This window comes from Mustela nivalis (assembly GCF_964662115.1).
Source record: "Mustela nivalis genome assembly, chromosome: 2".
Taxonomy (NCBI): Eukaryota; Metazoa; Chordata; class Mammalia; order Carnivora; family Mustelidae; genus Mustela; species Mustela nivalis.
This window is the reverse complement of record NC_139021.1, coordinates 123,647,217-123,669,120: the sequence shown is the minus strand read 5'-3', so window position 1 is coordinate 123,669,120 and position 21,904 is coordinate 123,647,217. Positions and strand designations below refer to the sequence as shown.

The following is a 21,904-nucleotide window of genomic DNA, read 5'->3' as shown; positions in this document are numbered from 1 at the left end:
ACAGAACAACAAAGCAAGCCCTAAATTCTAGTGGTTGCCAATTTCTGTGGTGTAAAGACTCCCACCAAGGCCATTTTCAAGCCACCGTTGTGACTGAGTGTGGAGTTGGGGAGAGATGGCCCAGTAGCCCACTGCTATCCAACATTTACACCATACAGATAAAATTAGCATAAATAACCTCAAAATGTAGGTAACAGTAAAATGTAGTAAGATAATTAGAAAATGGTGAATTTTGAGCATTTAGGACCTTTGTTTTTAGTATAATTTCCTTAATCAAAACTGTGGAATGTAATTTTTAATACTGCGCCTATTTTATTTATGTGTTTATTTATTTATTGACATATAGTGACACCCAGTGTTACATTAATTTGAGGTGTACAACACTGACGTGACAGCTCTGTCCATTATGCTTTAACAGGCTTGCAAAAATCCTACAAATTTAACAACTAGTTCTGTGAGCTCGTGGGGGCTGCCTCCAGCCCACCGTTGGACGTAGATCCTCCCGTCGAGTGATTCTCAGCCTTTGCTTTCCACTGGAATACCCCCAGGAAAACCGTAACCTACAGTCAGTAGATCTTTGTTAGGGCCTAAGAATCTGAATTTAAAACATTTTTACTGACATGTATCTTATTTAAAGAAAAATACAAAAATCAGAAGTCTATAACTTAAATGAAATTTCATACACAGGTAATCAGCACCAACGTACAGAAACAGAAAATGACCAGCACCCAGCCGCTCTTTTTAAATCCCTAGCCAGGGCGCCTGGGTGGCTCAGTTGTTTAAGCAACTGGCTTTGGCGCAGGTCATGATCCCAGAGTCCAGGATCGAGTCCCGCATTGGGCTCCCAGCTCCACGGGGAGTCTGATTCTCCCTCTGGCCTTCTCCCCTTCCATGCTCTCTCTCACTGTCTCTCTCTCAAATAAATAAATAAAATCTTAAAATAAATTAAAAAAATAAAAAATAAATCCCTAGCCAGGCAAGGTATTCACTATCTTGGCTTCTAACACCATGGACTCACGGTGCCTGCTTTTGAACATTTACGTAAACAAAATCTCTTTAGTGTCTGGCTTCTTCCCCTCAATATTATGTTTGGCAGACTTATTCATAATGCATGTAGCAGGAGTTCACCCATTTTACCGTAGTGCTGTGTAGTATCCCATTATGACTGGAGCTCAATTTATTATTTATTTATCCATTCTACTGCTGGTGGGTTGTTTCCAGCTGTTTGCTATTATGAAGAGTGCTGTTAAGAATATTCTTGAGGCGCCCGGCTAGCTCAGCCAGAAGAGCATGTTACTCTTGATCTCGGGGTCATGGGTTGGAACCCCACACTGGATGTAGAGATTACTAAAAAATAGTGCATAAACCTTAGAAAAAGAGAATATTCTTGTGCAGGCAGCAGTGCTTAAAGTAAAACTAAACAGATTCCCCCAGTGATTCTAATAAGCCGCTGATCTCTTGACTGCCTTCTCTACAACTCCCCCTCCTCCCTTATTTCTCATATAATATGGCCAAGGCTATTGATTCTTTTGTGTCAATGTAATTTTAGTACCCTAAGCCATGAAGCTGTGTGTTTCCATTCATTACAGTATGTTCTCCGGGTTCTTTTCAATTTACGTTCACCAACTCCCCCTTTCATCAAGACACCGGCTCTTGTGCACTCTAAAAAGGGATGAGATTTGGCCTCACATCAACAGCATGGAGGAATAATAGATACAGGGGAGATGCAGCCAAGGCTAAATTTGGCAGCTGATCATTAAGGCTCCTGGAAAGAGGCTTCAAAGAAGGGGAATTGTTTCCCTTTGTGTATATCAAACAAAAATCAACAGTGAACCCTGAGAATATTTCAGATTCTCATATTTTTAAAAACCCATTTATTTGAAGTAGACCAGCAACTCTCATGTGAAAGAGAACTGAAATCTCTTAAAGTCTGATGACTTGATCTGGAAAGATTAGAGAAGGAGGTTTTTCCCTTTGGCTTCTTCCAATCCCTGGTGTTCAGCAGGTGTATTCTTGCTACATTATTCTATGCTGAGTAGCTGTGTGTGTGTGTGTGTGTGTGTGTGTGTGTGTGTGTGTTCGAGTCTATTGAGATGTTAGTTCCTTTGATTTAAGTCAAGGGAGCTGAATGACCGGGAGCTCCAGGATGATGATGTTGATGAGTCGGATGGCTGCTCCGTATTAAAAGAAAGGTTCCTAGTTTCAGCAGGCACTGAAAGGCATTTCACATAAACCTCCCAAGGTATGCAGAGAGGAGGCAAAGAGTGCACATGAATTCTACATTATGAAGAGTGTATGCTCCCACACATAAATATTCTAGTTCCTAGTTTTCCTACCTCCCCATCCCCATCCATTTTCTGTAAATTTTTTTGTTATAAAATTTCTTTGTTAAGATAGAAAAGATGGAATATATAGATAAGAAAAAAGAAAAAAATTAAATCCATTTACAATCCCAATTGGCATTAATATTGAATGTTTCTCTAACCTGAATGTTACTGTGTATATGTAGGTACATAAATTTTAAGGACTGGTGTTATTCTGTAAATTCTTCTGTCATCTTTTTTTCATTTAAATGTTTATCATGAACACATATAACAAAAAATGTACTCCTATCACACATTTTGGTTGGCTATATACTCCCCTTTTTTTAACCAACCCCCACCACCACCCCATCTGGCTAGATTTCTAAACTTGTTTCCAATATTTTGTTTCCACAGATAGTGGTGTATAACATTCCTTTAATGAAATCTTTTTGTCTCCCCTAATTATTTATCTAGGAATAAGTTCTTATAATTGGATGGAAGTTATGGGCATTTTAAAGTTATGGACATTGAGGGCCAGGTGTCCCCACTCCAGAATAATGGTATTATTTTCCACTCCCACAAACAGTGCCACATTCCGCTTTTTAAAAATGTACAATCTTGGGGCGCTTGGGTGGCTCAATGGGTTAAGCCTCTGCCTTCGGCTCAGGTCATGATCTCAGGGTCCTGGGATCGAGCCCTGCATCGGGCTCTCTGCTCAGCCCGAAGCCTGCGTCCCCCCTCTCTCTGCCTGCCTCTCTGCCTACTTGTGATATCTGTCTGTCAAATAAATAAATAAAATCTTTAAAAAAAATAAAATAAAAAAATAAAAATGTACAATCTTTCATGTAATAACTCCTACCTAGAGTTAGAGGGTATAGAAACATGTCCTGAAATTATTAACTGGAATCAAGGCATTGATGTCAGCCAGAAACTGCCAACAAAATATGAGATTTTAAAGAGTCTGTTTTTTGTCCACCAATACTTTTGTATTTATGATCCAGTTTTACTAAGAAATCCTTGGAGCGGGGGGGGGGGGAGACAGTTTTCTTCATTTGTCTGAATCAGAGCGTAACCTAATCCTAACTGGCATATTAGAGTCTCCTAAATGATTAAATGCAATTGCTTCATTGTCATCCTATGTGAAGGCTTCCCAGCAAGGGGTCTCTCTGGAACCAGAAGCTGACCCAGTGACATCTTTAGAGAATGCTTTCAATGGACATGTTACTACAGAGCACTGCAGAGACTTTTCATCATTAGGATGGATTATTAAGTATATCTAGTCTTCAGACTTGATATTAGCTTTCTCAAATGAGCACTTAGAACTCTGACATCTCTCTGAAGACTTAACCAGTCTTTTAATTATTAATTCTTGACAAAGCTTCCTGATCCAGCATTTAGCTGAGGTTCACACACTGACCCTTCAAAACCAATGCATGGTGTCTTCTGTCGTTTCAATTTTTTTAACTTAAAAAATATATATCTAAGTATAACGTACATAGAGAAATGTATACAGATCCCAGCCATACAGTTTGATGAATTTGTGAAAACTAACATACCTGTGTAACCAGCATGTAGTTCAAGAAGTCAGTATCACCAAGCACCCCACTTCCGGTCACCACCCTGTGGTACTCTCTGTGTCTTTGAGATGCTCCAAATTTTATGCCCTGGGTAAGTCATTCATTTATAGAATTTGATTTTTCACTGAACCCTTAACTCTATAAGAGCTAGCTGCAGTGAGTTTTGATCAGGCTATCCCCCTTGTAACTAAAAATATGCAGAGTCTGCCTTTCCAAGTAAAGATAACATTAAGTTTGTGCCCTCAATGTGCATCAATATTTATACATTTGTAACTTGCAGGTACACAATACATGCACCGCCTGGATACAAACAAACTGGGAACTTCTTTCTCCTTTTAATGAATGAAAAGCTGAATTATACTATATTGATCCAAACTTAAAGTATCTTAACTACAATTGATTGTCACAGAATATTTCAAGCGATATGCTTCCAAACCATTTCTTAAAATTGTTCATTTAAGTTACTATAATATTGCCTCTGAACACTCAAAATTTAACAGTCAAGAATTTTTCATCTCTTGTTTGAAATATGTATCTGTCCTGGGTGTCCACCGCTGTCTCTCTATAGGGTTCAATTTCTTTGTCAGATATTCAGCTAGATTACCATTTAGATTCCTATGGGGTTTTTTTCAGTTGAGAGCCTGAGTCAGAAAAAAACAAGTTTAGCAGCTTCATAAAGCTTTATAAATATATAATTCTGAAGAACAATGTATACACCATCAAAAATAATTTATTAGTTTTGGCTAATATCTGTACTCTTATTAGAATCAAGGGTTATACTTAGGTAGTCACTAGATTTTAAAAAGCCAAATATCTCTCCCATTATAGAATACAACTTGGAGGATATTATCCATCCATAAAAAGTAATGAAGCATGAATACATGCTGCAACATGGGTGAACTTGAAAGCATTGTGCTCGATACAAAAAGACAGACACAAAAGACTGCATACTGTATGATTTCATTTATTAAAATGTCCAGAATAGGCAAATTCATAAAGACAGGAAGTGAATTAGTGCTCAGAGGGGGAGGGGAGAACAGAATAGCTGCTAATGGGCCGAGATTTCTTTCTGGGTTCATGAGAATGTTCTAGAATTAGATAGTGGACATGGTTGTATAGCTTTGTGAGCAAAACAAAAACCCTGGAATCATGTACTTCAACAGGTGAGTCTTAGGACAGGTGACCTTTATCTCAATTTTTTTTTTTAAAAGTAATAGATTTTCATTGTAGAAAATTTGGAAACTAAAGGGAAGTAGAAAAGTGACAAGTTGCAGACCTGTTAACAGTCACTGGTACCTGTCGAGTATACTCCCTTCCAATTTACTTTCCATATATTGCTGCTGCAGGAAGAACAGCTTCCCTTTTGATGATGGAGACACCATTATTGAATGTTAAGTATTCACATATTGATACCCACCCATTCTGCCCCTGCCCCTGAAAATAAAAATGGGTGGGTCCAAGGAAGATCCATTTAAATAGCACAGGGGAATAATCATGGAGATACAAATGAGAGAAGAAAGATAGACTTGACCAGTTTCGAGGAGAGGTAGGACTCCTCAGGGACACGTTCCCGAAGAATCTTACTAGGAATTTTGCTGCAAAGTAGCTGATAGGTCACGTTAACTGCACCCCTCTATTCTTAAATACTCATTTTGTTACCCAGCTTTCCCAAACTCACATTTGTGCTTCTTTTAGTCATGTCACCGTGTTAAGATGGTACTTAGCGTGAAAGAGTGAAGAGGACCGGTTCTGTTCAAGTTACACATTTGCTTATTTTACCTAGTTTCCATTGACTGTTTTTTGGATCGCTTTCCTGCACTTGCCCCCGGATAGTGTAACATTAGCATTTCTCCATATGATTGCGAACTCAACATAAACATGATTTTGAAGAATGACAGTCTTAATAGATAAGACTTTTCGGGTGTTCTCTTGATGACAGGCATAGTGATTAAAATACTTTGCAAGCAATATCTAATCTTTACAACAACACATCCAACGAAGCAGTTATCCCCAGTTTACATATAAGGAAATAGAAGTTTAGAGAGATTAAGTATTTGGCCCAAGATCAGATAGGAAGTCTTTAATTGTCATAGATTTGGGTGGTTTTCATATTTTTCTTGTTCTTTATAAAGATGTGATAAATATATTTGGGGGTTTTTTAAAGATTTTATTTATTTATTAGAGAGAGAGAGAGTGAGCAGGAAGGAGAGGCAGAAGAAGCAGACTCCCCACTGAGCAGGGAGTGGGGACTGAATCCCCGGATTGAGTCCGGACTCAGTCCCCTGACGCTGGGATCATGACCTGAGTCAAGGCAGGTGCTTAACCTACTGAGGCATACAGGCACCGCTAAAACACTTTAAAACATGTTCTGTTTATGAAGTCATTTTTTTTAGATGGATGTATCAGGAAGTATTTTTTTAAATTGCTGACAGGTTCAGGTTTTGGTTGTTGCTGTCAATAAAACCTTCCCTTTTAACTTTTTCATTTATTTTTTTGTTGTTAGGTGGTTTGGTTGATACCATCTATGCTTTGGGGGATTTTTGTCCTTATGGTGGGTTAGTTAACTATAAATGTGCCAAGAACACTTGAAAAGAAAGTACACTCTCTTATCATAATAAGTTTTCTTTTTTAATGTGAGATATCTGTTCGTTTATCACTACTTTTTATGATATTCAACCCTCCATGTGTTGCTTTTCATTTTTGCTTTCTTAACCTGATGTTGATCCTGATTATCTCACACATGTCACTTATTTTCATTAATTCCTCCTTCTAGAGCTTTTCATTTTATTGTACGCCTTTTGGTTTGTGAAGATTCATTATTACTGTTATGCTTTTACTATGAATTGCCTTTTTTTTTTTAACTGCCTAGATTCTCTTTTACAGATAATTTTTGTATGCCACATTGAAACCAAAATCAAAATAACAATGAAGGCAACTTTTATATTTTCAGTTGGTTTTGGTTTCGGTTTTCATAGTCCTTTTTTTTTCCTCCTTCTTCTTCCTTTTTTTTTTTTTTTTTTTTTTAGCATGTTGTATTAGTCACCATACAGTACATCATTAGTTTTTGATGTAGTGTTCCATGATTCATTGTTTGTGTATAACACCCAGTGCTCTGTGCAATACATGCCCTCCTTAATACCCATCACCAGACTCACCCATTCCCTCCACCTTCAGTTTAATTCCTGGAGTCCATAGTCTTTCATGGTTCTTCTCCCCCTTCATTTTTCCCTTCCTTCTTGTAATGTCTTCCTTGATATTCCTTATGTTCCACAAATAAGCGAAACCGTGTAATTCACTTTCTCTCTTTGACTTATTTCACTCAGGATAATCTCCTCCAGTCCCATCCATGTTGATGTAAAGTTGGCTATTCATCCTTTCTGATGACTGAGTAATATTCCATTGTATATATTGACCATATTATCTTTATCCATTTGTCTTTTGAAGGGCATCTTGGCTCTTTCCATAGTTTGGCTGTTGTGGACATTGCTGCTATGAACATTGGGGTACAGATGGCGCTTCTTTTCACTACGTCTGTTATCTTTGAGGTAAATACCCAGTAGTGCAATTGCTGGGTCATAGGGTAGTTCTATTTTTAATTTTTTTGAGGAAACTCCACACTGTTTTCCAAAGTGGCTGCACCAAATTGCATTCCCACCAGGAGTCCACAGTCCTTTTACACTGAATTGCTTTTTTTTAATTTGAATTATCTCTGGGTGTTTTGTCAGATATCTTTGAGTAGTTAAATTCCTTAAAGAAATCTTGAGTTTTTGCTCCCTGAGTCTTTTGGTATCTAAAAATAGCTTTATGTTCCCTTTACATAAATAACAATTTGACCAGATTCAGAAACTTGTGATTAGGTCTTTTTTTCTGTGAAGGCTCTCTTTGTGTTTTTCTACTGTCTTAAAATAGTGTAATGGTGAAGTGTGTGGTCATCCATATTATTACTTCTTTATAGGAAGAACTGTCTTTGACCACTAGTTTTAGAAGGTGTTTTTTTAAGGTATTTGTAGGATTATTATACAGTCTTTCTGGCATCATGTTTTCAGTGTTTTGCTGAAAACTCTATAGATGTAGAGACTCCTTTTCTTTTCTCCTTTAACCCGCCCCATCCTCCTTTTTGTATTGGGAAAATTTTGTTCTCTAAAATCACACTTTACTCCAGAAGCCATGTGGTATCCTGGGGACTGTTTATCAACTGTCAGCCTCTGTATCATCTTCTGCAACATCATTTTCACATGGCCTTCCTCCTAGACTCAGAGCTTCTCATGTTTTGCCTGCCCCTTATTAATCTGCTCTACTACATTGTCAAGGCTATTTACCATTGTCACTGTGGTTTTTAATTTGGCTGTCTTGTGTTTCATTTATACGTGGCCTTTACTTGTCTTCTTGCCCCCGATAGCCTCCTCTGCTGTTAGTTTACACACCTGCATTATTTTCTTTTGCATGATCAACTACATGGTTCAGATTTTTTTTTTCTTCTGCTGTTCCTTCTAGCACGTCTACTTCCACAGAAGACCTCTCATCTAGGTCTTTGGCTAACTAACTGCTTGTCCTTTTCTGCATGTCAGGGTTTTTTATGGACCATATGTTGAATGGTCTCTGTTAACTTCATCCATGTAGAAGAAGATTTCTGGTGGCCAAGGATTGAAGTATATTCAGTGCTTGGATAACCAGGGCTCTGTTGGAGACCAAGGTAGGGCTCTGTAGGGAACCCACCCAGTTCCAGAGTGGACAGGCCAAGCTATTCAGTATTGTATCGGTCGACCTAAGAAGAGTAGTGAGGAAAGTTACCGCTGAAGATATGCCAGTGGTCAGTCTTAGAGGTTGTACCCCACCCCCATCCCTCTCCCCTTAACAAGATCCATCACTTCTGTTGCACTGTCAGAATTGAAACTGCCTGGGTGAGCAGGCTGGGGGAAGAAAAACAAAATGAAATGAGTCTTTTCCATGCTTAGTGCTATCTACCTGGCTCATCCTCAGTAAGGGCCAGTCATGGGGACTGCTCCTTTCCCAGGACAGCATGCATGGTTCCTCGTGGCTTTCCATGATTTTCCATGGCTCCACAGCCTGCTCTTCCACCTGGGTCCCAAGTCAAGTCAGCTCTCATTACTCTAGACCACAGGTATCTGGTGAAGAGCGTCTTGCTTACCCCCCAGCCCAGACCTTTTCCCTGTAATAATGGGCAGTCTGCTGGTCCTCAGTGACTTGGCACAAAGGCAGTGAATGTGGCAGAAATCCTTCCAACTTCTGGTACACGGTTACTCCTTATCCTAACTCTGGTACTATTGTGGACTCTGCTGTCTGTGTAGTTAATTTCAGTGAGGCCCTGGATTGGGAGATCCAAAGCACATATTCTTCCAACGGTGTCCTGCCTTCAAGTCCAGCTAATTGGCTCTTGTGACGTCTTCTAGCAGAGACTTAATTTCCTCATTCAAGATTCACTTTCAGGTCAATGATACATCCTTCTCCATAGGGAGTGGGTACAGGTGCCTCCATTCTCCCCTTCTTTCTCAGCCAATTACTGATCTCACCCAAAGAGTTAGAAATCCCTTGAATGAGGATGTTAAAGTCCAAAAGTTGATAGGAATTTTATGAGACCCTTATACATAAACATTACTAAGATTCATAAATTGGCTCTAGGCACTAGAACACAATAAATGATCACATTCCTTCTTTTATCCCCCTAAATGAATTTCAGCCCTAAGCTCCTGCCTGCCTGTATTGAGGCTCCCTTTTGCCCCCTACCTTATTGTTTGGTGGAGGGCCCTGGGCCTTGGTCCCTGGTGTTCCCATGGTTACTGATGCTCTTCCTGATGGGGAACCACGGCTGGTGTGATGCCATCTGTCAAATGCCGCTCTCATGATGGGCCACACAGATGTCCCTCAAGGTGTTCCTCTCACTGACTGTGGACTTAGCCACATGCTGCTGCTCTCGAGGCCACAGGCTTAGCGATCAGTCACCAGAGCTAGCTGAGTGCAAGTTCACTGCCAGACCCAGGTAGAAGGTTTCCTGAGGAAGGTAGAACAGCAATACTTTTAGATTCAATTGAGCAAATATGAATTGAAAGCCAGGTATGGACAAGGCATTGGAAAGACTTGAGGATTTAAAGATGAATAGCAGTCTGTTGTCAAAAATGCGCACTTAGTGAGATGGAAGCAAGTACATACGTTTCCGTGGAATAGTAAATATTACAAATCAGAAGTTGGCAAATACCCTGGGGACAGTATAAAGGAAGAATGCTCTAAGTGCATCTTTTTTCCAAAACGAAAATTGTGTTTGTCTACTTTCCTTCATCTCTGCTGGTTCCTGGTCCAACCATTCCCCCTGGAGGACCTGGGAACCTCCTAACGGGCCCTTCTGCCACTGCTCCCCACACAGCGACCTCAGTGATGTCAGGGATGCTTCTCAGAAGCACATCAGACGCTGTGACTCCTCTGTCTGCAACCTTTCAGTCGCTTCTCATTGCATTTAGAATAAAACCCAAGTTCCCTATTGTGGCCTGAAGGCCACATGTGATGTGGCTCCTGCCTCCTCTCCAACCTCACCTCTCCTGTTCCCCTGCTCCAGCTCTGGCAGGCCTGCCTCTCTGCCCGCTGGTGGCTGGGCCCTGCTCATTCTTCAGGTAGCAAGAAGGTGGGGCCTTCTCAAAGAGGCCTCCCTTGTCCTTCTGCAGGCCTCCCACCCATCATTTTCTCTCATAACACCCTTTCGTTTTTCTTCAAGGAATTTAAGTCAAGTTTATGACTACATCTACCTGTTTCTCTCACCTGACTGAGAGGGTCCATGAGAACAAGAACCACACCCAGCTTGCTTACCACTGTATACCTGTACCATAGGACTGGCGCTCACTACATGCCCAGTGCTATTCTTTCTTGAACTAATTAAGACTGCCTGAGTCCTAAAGGTGCAGCACAATTTCAGTGGTGGATCAGGGCCATGAGAAAGGACATCTGAGCAGAGTGACAAGAGCAGAGTCACCGAAGGAAATGTTACCTGGCATATTTGCAGACAGAAGTTACCCAGGATGTCTAGAACATAACACACAGTTTACTTGTAGTGGTTTTGAAACCTATCCTGAATTTTTTACGCATCTTTTAAGCTACATGTTTTATCCGTCCTTTATTTTTCAACTGGGGCAGCATTTATTAAGGGCAGTGGATAGATAGCAAGTTTATTTCTAATCCTGGCTCACCTCCCCCACTGACATTGAGTTTAAAAAAAGAGAGAAAGGGTGTGATCTTGTGTCGGTCCCCATTATCACAGGACGCTGGTGAGGATAATGAGTGGATGTTTAAAAAAGTACCTCTGTATTATCTGTAATCTTAGATTTATATGCACTGTCCTTTCTGTTACTTAAATTCTTTTTCTTTCTGTTTTTATCAAAACTTTCAGTTGAAAAAAATACTGTTGATTTGAGCGATGAAAGGCAATTTTATCCTGGAGATGTATTTCTGTAAACTTTTGATTTAGGGAAGCGCAGCTCAACCCGACTGTCTCTTTCCCAGATCTGGACCCACTCTCCCTTCCAGCTGAGATGTTTATATTATGCACAGAGCAGCTCCCGCCTGCCTAGGACTGGTGATTAAGAGCTCAGGATAATGAAATCTGCAGTCGGAACTTGGCTGTGGGCTATGGTTATTATGCAACTCTTAACATTTCTCCTTTGTTTCTGTCAATAATATAAAATTCCCAGTTTTTCTTTGTGAGCTCACTCTTCAAATACACTACAATGTGTTCCACCAGCATTATTTAATGACCAAGTTAAATTATTTCTTAAAGTTCAGATTACATGCTTTTCTAAAGGTCAAGAAAATTTAGTGGCTGTGCGACGCCCCGTTCAAACCCTCTAGGAACAACTGAATGAACTGAAAGTACAGAGGCCCCTCTGTGGCCCTTAGAGTTTTGTCTCTAAACAGACTGCTTACCATGCTTTGATTCAAATAGCAAACATAACGAGAAACACAACACAGGTGATGGTAAGAGATGGTGTGTTCCAGTGGGGAGTGGTTTGGAGCAATTGGAAGATGCCTAGTAAGATGTTGTGGACAAATGATAAGTCTTCCCTGCCCACCCTCTCTAATATCTGGATTTCTCATGGTAGGAATAACTCACACCCGGAGCAGGACTCAAAGAGTGGCTCTGTACTCAAATGCACCTAACCAGGGGAAACCAGAGTATCTTGAACTTTATCAGCCATAATGCCTTGGAATTATTGAATTATGGAGAGAGGACTGTGATGGTCATTTATCCATAGTGTGATTGATCCACTGTGAATGTGCCTGACCCTTCCTAAGAGCCTGGGTCTTAAAAGAGGAACAGGACATCAGGAAGGCCATCGTCTCAAGCCTGAAGGTGGGAACAGGTACCACTCTGGGAAGAGAAATGATTTGAAAAGGAGACCTGGGCAGCTGAGCTCACATTTGGCTGTGTCACTCTTTGGCTTATGGTTGTCCCTAGAAGAGAGTCACAGGTAAATTGGGGGACCTGTGGACCCGAATGAATAGACAAAAGAAAATTTACTCAAGTAGGGCATGGTATACGCTTGCATTCCAAGTACTTCGGCACATGGTAGTACCCCAGAAACACATAATGATTCATTAAGGGCATGAGATGGGCACTTTGAAGGTGTAGCCACAGGAAAAATACAAATTTCACAAACTACCCTTCTATCTTTTGCTAATATAGGAAAAACTGAGTGTATATGTGTCTTTGTGATTGTAATTCTCCTAGAACCATTTACTATACAAAGGAGGAAGTAAATCAGTCTATGTAGAGGCAGGGCAATTAGGAAAACTTTTTAGAGGTGGTCATATCTCACTGAATAAGGTTTTAAGTAATGAGCAGAATTTGCCAGGCAGACAAGAAATGATATAGAGGGTTGACTGTGGAATAATATGTGTAAAGGCACTGAGGTGGCAAACAACATTTAGAATTTAGGAGACCATTTTGTGTGGCAGAAGCATACTGTCACTGTTGTAAAAAATTACTGAAGGGGTGCCTGGGTGGCTCAGTGGTTTAAAGCCTCTGCCTTCAGCTCAGGTCATGATCTCAGGGTCCTGGGATCAAGCCCTGCATTGGGTTCTCTGCTCGGCGGCGGGCCTGCTTCCTCCTCTCTCCCTCTCTGCCTGCCTCTCTGCCTCCTTGTGATCTCTGTCTGTCAAATAAATAAATAAAATATTTAAAAAAAAAAAATTGCCGAAAATTTGGGGCACCTGAGTAGCTCAGTCAGTTAGGCATCCAGCTCTTGGTTTTGGCTCGGGTCATGATCTCGGGGTCATGAGATGGAGCCCTGCCTGGAGTTACTTGGGATTCTTTCCCTCTCCTCTCCCTCCCCCTCTGCCCCTCCCCCTGCTTGCAAACGTATGCGCCCATGCTTGTGCGCACTTGTGCGCGCTCTCGCTCTCTCTCTTTAAATAAATAAATCAAGTCATTCTTAAAAATTACCAAAAACTTGGTGGTTAAAACAAACCAAATTTATTATCTTACAGTTCTCGAGGTTAAAAGTCTGAAATGGGTTTCATTGGGATAAAATGAAGATGTCGGTAGGCTGTGTTCCTTCTGGTGGCTCTAGGAGAAAATACATCTCCTTTTCTTGTCCAGCTTCTAGAGGTCACTTGCATCCCTGGGTTTATGGCCCTTACCTCTTTCTTCCACATAAGAACCTGAGTGCATGCACTGGACCTACCCAGACAACCCAGAATGACCTCCTTAGGCCAAAGTCAGCTGATTAGCAGCTTAATTCCATCTGCTTCTCCAACGCCCCATGCCATGTAATAGAACACATTCACGAATCCCAGAGATGAGGACATAACATCTTTGAAGGACATTATTCTGCATACCACACATGCAATAAAGATGTGGAGGGTGATGGGGAAGAGAAAGTTGGCATGATCCACCAGCCCTAGGTAGGAAAGATCATCCATCCAAAAGGGACCTATATAATCTGATACTTTTTTTTTAATTAGAGAAGGTGTCAAGGTCCTGGTCATTTTTCTAAGGTGTAATGGGTGTGTTTCAGTTAATTACTAATATACAACAAATCACCACAAACCTCAGTGGTTTAATACAATAATTTGTCCTTTCTCATGAATCTGTAGGTTGGCTGGTGATTCTCTTAACTGGGTTCACTCATGAAGCTTCGTTCAGCTGGAGAGTTGGCCGGGCCGGAGGGTGCAAGGAGCACACTCTGGCATGTGGTGAAACCATAGGCAGGGCTTCCTCGATTATTCTCGCTGTGAATTCCATTCCTCTGCTATGCCTGGCCAGCTTTTTTACACAACAGCCTCAGGATAGCATTCCTGCAGCGTGAGAGCGGACCTGCAGGGCTTCTGGAAGCCTTGACTCTGGGACCCGCACAGCATCACCACCACATTCTCTTGGATTAGGCCATAGTCACAAAGCTAACTCAGATTCAAGATGGTGGGAAATCAGTTTCGTCTCCTGATGAGAGTTGCCATCATGACCACATTTCCCCTAGTGAAGAGAGGAGTTTTTACTCTAAGAGTAGGATTTTGAAACTCAAGATTTCAGGGGTAAAATGTATCTGGCCGACAATGTCCAGCACGTGACCAAGAGAAGGGCTCCAGGAAAGTGCAGAGAAGGTCACTGGTGCCGTAGAGGTGGAGGGACTGTGGGGCTAGAGTGTGGGACACATCACCCTATGGACACAGAAAGAAGGCTGAGTTGGTGGTAAACATGGAGGAGGGACATGACATCTGGAAGGTGATCATAATCATTGTGTGGGCACCTGGGGCGACTGGGCAGCCTGGAGGTCATGACCACAGTCTCTAAGCAGTCTGGGGGACGGTAGGCATCAGTACCCAGGGGCTGGCATCCTCACCGAGTCCTCTCTCCCCAGCCCCCACACCGTCCTGTTCACTTGCCATCTTAAAAAAACATCCCTCTCTGACACCCAGAACGTGCAGATACACTCTTTAGCACCTCATGGTCAGCGTCCATGTCCTGAGGACTCAGTGAAAATATGAAACAAAGTTCTAGTCAGTTTTGAGTAAGATACAAAGCTGCCATAGTAACAGGTTACCAGTGTCAGTCCTTTCTAGCTTTTCTTTTTTTTTTTTATTATACTTTCTTTGTTTCCTCAGATATGGATCTAAGGGCAAAAGGGTGTCTTCCCTATCAGCAGTCGTCATAGTGGTGAAATTTATTAACAGACTTAAGTGAATAATATTTATTGCTCTCATTCTACATAAATAAAAATCAGAAACCAGATAGTCATTAACCAGATGGTCCTAAGAGCTCATTCAACCATAAGAGTGCTACATAGGAATAAATTAGAGCCCATAACAAGTAAAGAAGAATAAAATTGCATATTTTTATCATTCTCACAATTTAATATTTGTTTATGTGTAACAGATAAACAATCAGGTTATAATACACATGTAGATGTATTTTCAGATTACCATGAAATAAAATTTCTACCCGAAAGAAAAGATTCTCAGTATTTGGAAATCCAGAAAACCCTTCCTGGAACTTCCAGGTCTCAAGTGAGTGTAGAATTCTGCGCTGCCTTTTGTCTCCCTTACTTGTTGTCCCCTTAAAATCTTGGTTAAATGTTCTCCCCTTTGTACGAGGCCCAAGACCTTTGGCAGTCACTTCAGTTTTGAGCAGATTGCTCGAGATTAGAGGACTCACGGATGTTATTCTCACCTTTGACACAGAAATTCTTCTTAGGACTGTGCATGAGATATGTCTATAAATAGTAATGATATTTTTGTAATCATAGCCTTTATATAAAACCAGGAGGGCTTTTATCCCCTTCAGAGTAGTCTTCTGTGAAAGCTACATAGTTATTCCACCAACTCTGTCATGATTCAAATTATTTGGGGGGGTTCCTTTTTGGTGACTGCTCTCAAAGCTAGTTTACAAGCCAACAAGAAAACCAACCATGTATTTTTTGCATCTGTTTCAGTTTTGACTTAATCCAAACATGCCCCCAAATTTTAAGGATCGGCTCTCTATGACTTTATATCTGCTTAAAAGAATAAAATTGACTTTCAAAAGAGAAAGGTTTTCCACCACTTAGCACAGTCAAAATAGTATACCTCAGGTTCCGGAGTTGTGGGGCTCTGAACAGATCCTGCTTTTCTGGGCACGGGGTGCCCCTTGGTAGTATCACCACAGAAACATATCCAGTTTCTTATCAATAACTACCGTTACCATTTTTATTCTAGAATCTGGAAATACCCCAGAAAAATATATTTAACCTACCTTTCCAACTGTATTATCGTTTAGCTAATTACCTCCAACTCCCATTCAGAACTTTTTCTGCCTTCTTTGTGTAACATCAGGTACTCTCCAGCTTATACCTATGTTTTTAGTTTTTCGATGAATTACTCCTCAGTTACCCTACTAAAATGTATCCTTTGTATAGATGTTTGTGGTTATTAGTGTTCTGATTCTGCATCTAACTCTGGTTTTTCCCCTGACTCAGTTCAGGGTGTTCATCTTCATCATCACCATTAGAATCTCTGGGGTCATCAGTGTGTCGGCTCCGTCAGTTCCCCTTCCCCTCACTGCTTGAGGAGACCGGTGCTAGAATTCCCATTTAACAGATGGGGAAGCTGAGGCTAAAAGCACACGTGGCAAATGGCTAGAAAATGGGGAGACTAGGATTCACACTCACATCCCTTCAAAGGCAGGGATTTTCTCAACCTCAGCACTCTGACATTTGGGTCCTAATTATTCTTTGTGATGGGGAACTGTCCCTTGTAGTGTGTTTCAAAGCATCTCTGGCCTCTACCCACTAGAAGCCGGTAGCGCTCCCCGACCCCATCGTGACAACCAGAAATATCTCCAGACTTTGTTAAATGTTCTCCAGCAAATACTTAAGGACCGCTGGTCTAATCCCAAAGTCAGCATGGTCTAGATTTTAAAGAGATCAATTTGAGGAGTCACCACACATGGGTAATCATCAGAATTGAATTGGAGGTTTTCTTAAGCCTCTTTCTTACCCAAGACCTTCAGAATCTGCATTTGCCAGGTGGGGAACAGGTATTTTAAGTCTCTCTGTGGCATCTGAGCCATAGACCAGATCCTAACCTCACCACACATCTATTCTTTGAATCACTCCACTCAATTCTCACCGAACAGTCTCTAGCCTCAGGTTTAACACCTCCTGTGATGGTGTTACAGGAGACAATCTCGTGTTCAGATGGTCCTAACTGGGAAAAGGTTTTCATTCTATTTAATAACCTTCTTTCTGTCTCTCCCGTCACAATCTTAATCTCATATTAACCAAATCATCCATTTTCTCCAATCAGATGATTTAAACACTTACTGAGTCCCAGGTGTGTATCAAGCCCTACTCTGAACAGTTTCTTGACCATCGTGGCCATTAAAACCACTATCAACTTGTTAAAAGTGACGAGGTAGGGGTGCCTAGGCGGCTTAGTCGGTTAAGTATCCGACTGTTGATTTCGGCTCAGGTCATGATCTCAGGGTCTTGAGATCAAGCCCCGAATTGGGTTCCACACTCAGCAGGGAGTCCGCTTCCCTTTCTCTCTCTATCTCCCTCTCTCTCTCTCTCTCTCTCTCTCTGTCTGCCCCTCTCCTGTGCACACACACTCTCCCTCTCTAAAATAATCTTTTTTTTTTAAGTGACTTATCTAATCAGGTTTCTCTGTTTAACAATAGACTTTCTCAAAAGGGCGATTATAATCCATTAAAATCTTAAAATGTTACATGGTTGGTCACCCATCCAGCTTGCTGCCGGGAAGCAGTCTGCTCTGGATTTTATGGAGCTTCCTGCCCCCAGGAGGGCGGGGGTTGGGGGTGGAGACCTGGCAGCAGCTTTTTCTCCTCCCTTTGACCGCTCACTCAGCAACCCTCTTAAACCTTTTTGATGGTTTCTAGAACATTCCAAACTAGCTCCTCATCCTGGCTAAATCATTCTTTACCATATGCTCCAGATTTCTTGGTGAAAACAGAGAATTTTAAAATCTGTTGCTTTATGGTGCCCCTCTTGAGAATACCATTTTTATGAATTTGATTAATTAAAATCGGTAAATGAATATAAATTAATTTTACAAATGTATCAAAATTCAGTCTTACAGTTTACCCTTCTTTGAAGCCGAGGAATCCTTTCTGCTTGCCCTTTGGATCCCTCTCGAAGTCACGGTGGTAGTGGAGAACCTCCATTAAACTGCCTTTCAGTGGGGGATTTGGGGTCGGGGGAAGATTGTGATGGTGTAGATGCTAATATTGCCAAGCAGCTCACACCCCGATATCTAGGGTTAAAGCTGCAGGTGACCGGTCTCTTTCATGGGTCCACATGAGTAGCTAGTGAGCTATGAATGTGTGCCAGCGATCCTGACTTGCCTGGTTGGATTTTCAGTAGGCAGGTTGTGTTTGGAGAAAACCAAGGAGAAAATAACATGTTAACGAGAATAAACCGTTTGGGGTCAAAATAACAATCCGGCCGATGTTTTTGTACTCATGTGAGACATAAACAGAAAACTTGAGTTTGAGTTAGGTTTCGTATGAACTTCCGAACTTCGTGCTTATGCTTGGGCACCTCCGGAGAAGTGGCTGGCTGGGCACCTCTTGTCTCTGACTGCCCCGTCCCTCTCTCCTTACAGAGTTTTATAAATGGACACTGACATGGACTACGAAAGGCCCAACGTCGAAACCATCAAGTGTGTGGTCGTGGGAGACAACGCCGTAGGGAAGACGCGCTTGATCTGTGCCCGAGCGTGTAACACAACCCTCACGCAGTATCAGCTGCTGGCCACCCACGTGCCTACCGTGTGGGCGATCGACCAGTACCGAGTGTGCCAGGAGGTAAGGTGTGCAGAGCTTCTCTAGGCTGCTCAGAGCGCGTCCCTGCTACCGCCAGGCTGACTCTACCAGGGGGTCGGGGGTAATTAGTGCATGCAAAGTCAGGCTAATGTTCTTGGTGCCACCAAGAGAAAACAAAAGCAGAATGTGCCATTGGGAGTCTGGCTATCGTCTCCTGAATGAGGGGGGTGAGGGCTGTTTGAGTCGAGATTCCCAGAGGAGAATTTGGACTTGGCTCGAGTCCTGTTGGATGAGACGAGAAGACGCATGTGGGACAATGGGCCTTGAGGGTGCTCACTTGGGCGTCCTCCTGAGGAGCCTCAGAAGGACGCTGAGCAAGAATGCGCTCTCTCTCCTGCAGGTCCTGGAGCGGTCCCGGGATGTTGTGGATGAAGTGAGTGTTTCTCTCAGGCTTTGGGATACTTTCGGCGATCACCACAAGGACAGGCGTTTTGCATATGGCAGGTAAACCGAGGCCGGTGCCGTGCTGTTGAGCTTGAGCACAATTTCCTTTCTGAAACCTGCAGCTGCTTCATAGATCAACAAAAGCCACAACACGTGGCCTTGAAATGTGTTGGGTTCTGTACTGTGTTTAAGGAAAAAGCAAAAAAAAAAAAAAAAAAAGTATTATCTTCTGATGTCAAGAAAAGCAGTCTGCCTTGACACTAGGTCCCTCCCAGGACATCCCTCGTTGAAAACAACCAGTGTTGGCTGAACTGGGACGATTTCTAGAGGATTCTGGTGTGCTCTGGCCCTGGGCTGCTTTGATTGCTGTTTTCCTGAGTGGTACGTTATTTACCTTTTGCTAGATTCTTTTAAGTTATTTTAGCACTTGGCCACCCCACTTCAGAAGGTCTCTTTGGTCTTTTCATAACCATATTAGCAGAATCTGGTGTTATTTGCTTTGGGCTTTGTTATTCAAAAAGTCTATTATTTTTATTTGAAGGTCATTTTTTTTTAAAGAAAGAAAAATACCTCTGAAATCCTTCACAAGGCACATTTCCAAAATGAACTGAGGCACTGATGTCTAATTTTACATTAAAAATCAAGGAAACATCCAGTAAAATCCCTGCAGTGATTCTTGGACACTGATATGACAAGGAACATGGTCAAAGTGCCTGAAGTATTTAGGAATTTCTTCTTGTCACCCTAACTTAAGGTCTCTCGGTGAATGTTAAAAGCTATCAAAATCTAGATAAGGACATTTTCTTACTCCTTAATTGTAAATTAACACATTTGATCTTAAGGTTAGAATTTAGGTGTCACGGATCCCTTGTGCCTTGTTGACATCGAATGTCATGTGACCTCACAGGACTGGATTAGGTACTCAAGGCCTTGAGCTCCTCCTTGGTACTGAGATAGACATTTCTAAAGTTACCTCTCTTTCTTCAAGCCAGTAGCTCTCTGAAGCCTCTGAACAGACTGTGACGGGCATTTATCCACGTGGTCTAAAATACTGAAAAAAGCTGCTAAAAGTGTCGGTCCCATCCCTAAGAAGTTGTTCACACACTGAAAGACTGCCATTTAGACCAGTTTGTTCATGGGGACTCAGCAGAGAGGGGTATGGGAAGTAAAACACTAATTTTCAAGTCCTCTGGGTCATGAGGAGTTTTGAGGTTAGTATTCAGTGTTGTAGGCACTTTCTTCTCCTTGAATTTCCTGTTCCATGATTTCCTTTCTTTCTGTGGCGGTCGGTCACGTGACTCCATCAGTTCCGACTGCATTGTTCTGCTCCCTTGTCTGTAGTGTTTGGTTCTATCAGCTCTAACCTGCTCCCCCTTTGATATGGAAACAGGAGGTATTTTTCAAGCCGAGTCTGATCCTCCAAGCAGATGCAGAGGGGTGTCAGGACACAGGGTGTTTCTGGCCCAGCTCTCCATGGCTCTCAGTTTATGTGCTTGTTTGTACCTTGTGTTCCCTCTGTCTTCTCCAAGCCTCCGCAGCCTGCAGGCCTCCTGCCGCAGACCCCACCACGGGTAAAGAACAAATCCCAGAGCTGTTCTGTCCCAGACTCCAGCATCTTTCCATATTGCTAATTATGGGATTCCACATCGATGTGACACCAAAATAGTACATTTTGTGGAAGAGTCTGGTAGGAATAGGAGTTTCTCTTACTTGGGATAGGGTTCAGGCCACCGCATTTCATTGCTTTGCAAGAGCTGATTAATTTCTTTGTGACTTCCATTTTTAGCTTTCTTTCCTTCAGGAAGGAAAAAAAATCCTAATTATAATTTTTGACAATCAGTTTGGTTTGCACACCTGCTTTTTGATGGATGTTTTTTACTGTGCTTGGTGTGAATGACGAATTAGAGGGATGTGATGTATTCCTTATACCTGGAAATGCATTTAGAACCTCTTTAAAATCATTCGTTTGATTCTTGTGGTGATAGTGAGCAAAACCAAAGTTGCCTTAGACCTTTTCCTCTCCTTCCTGGCACCGGGGTAGTTGGTAAGTTGTCCCCTCAAACATTCTCTGGCATGGACAGGCACTGCTTGCAGTGTGGATCCTGTGGTTCAAGGTGCTGTTGGTCTGCCTACTTGAATCTGTAATTTTCCTAGCATGATGGAACTATAAGCAGAAGGGCATTTTTCAACCCATTTTTTAACCAACCAGAATAATAGTTCCAATTTATCAAAAGCTTACATGTGCCAGTCTAAATGTTAGGTGCTTTGCCAACATTATTTCAGTTAATCCTTTCAGGAGCCCTAGAAGGCCAGAGATGATTTCCATGCTACAGCGGAGGACAAAGTTGAGTTCTTTTACAACCATAACTTGCTCAAGAGTGAGTTTCAGAAGCAGAGTCAAACCCACCTCTGCCTGACTCCTGGCCCCCACTCCTTCTTCCGTGCCAAGCTACCTCAATCTCACTATAAACAGATGCAGCTAGAACCCACCCCCACATTGATGAGCTGGGTGTCTCTTTGCTCTTCCCTATTTGTTCAAAGGCTTAGAACTAGAAGAGATCTTGGGCGACTGGGTGGCTCAGTCGTAAGCATCTGCCTTCGGCTCAGGTCACTATCCCAGGGTCCTGGGATCGAGTCCAGAGTCAGGCTCCCTGCTCAGCAGGGAGTCTGCTTCTCCTTCTGCTTCTCTCTACCAGTCTGCCTACTTAGGCGTGCTCTTTCTCTCTCTCTCTCTGTGTCAAATAAATAAACAAATAAAATCTTACCAAAAAAAAAAAAAAAAAAAAAAAACTCAAGTCGATCTCACAGTGTCACCTGGTTGA

The 21,904-nt window shown here is 41.9% G+C and overlaps 1 protein-coding gene across 14 annotated transcripts in view; it reads left to right on the top strand.

Moving 5' to 3' along the window:
- Positions 1-21,904, top strand: part of RHOBTB1 (Rho related BTB domain containing 1) — a 121,316-nt gene that overhangs the window by 64,710 nt on the left and 34,702 nt on the right. For 12 of the 14 annotated variants that reach the window (XM_082721634.1, XM_082721644.1, XM_082721641.1 and 9 more), the window contains 2 exons: positions 18,479-18,680; positions 19,039-19,142. In XM_082721634.1, coding sequence (XP_082577760.1) covers positions 18,489-18,680; positions 19,039-19,142 — 296 coding nt within the window. In that variant the 5' untranslated portion in view covers positions 18,479-18,488. The other 2 variants (XM_082721635.1, XM_082721636.1) reach the window with 2 other exon arrangements.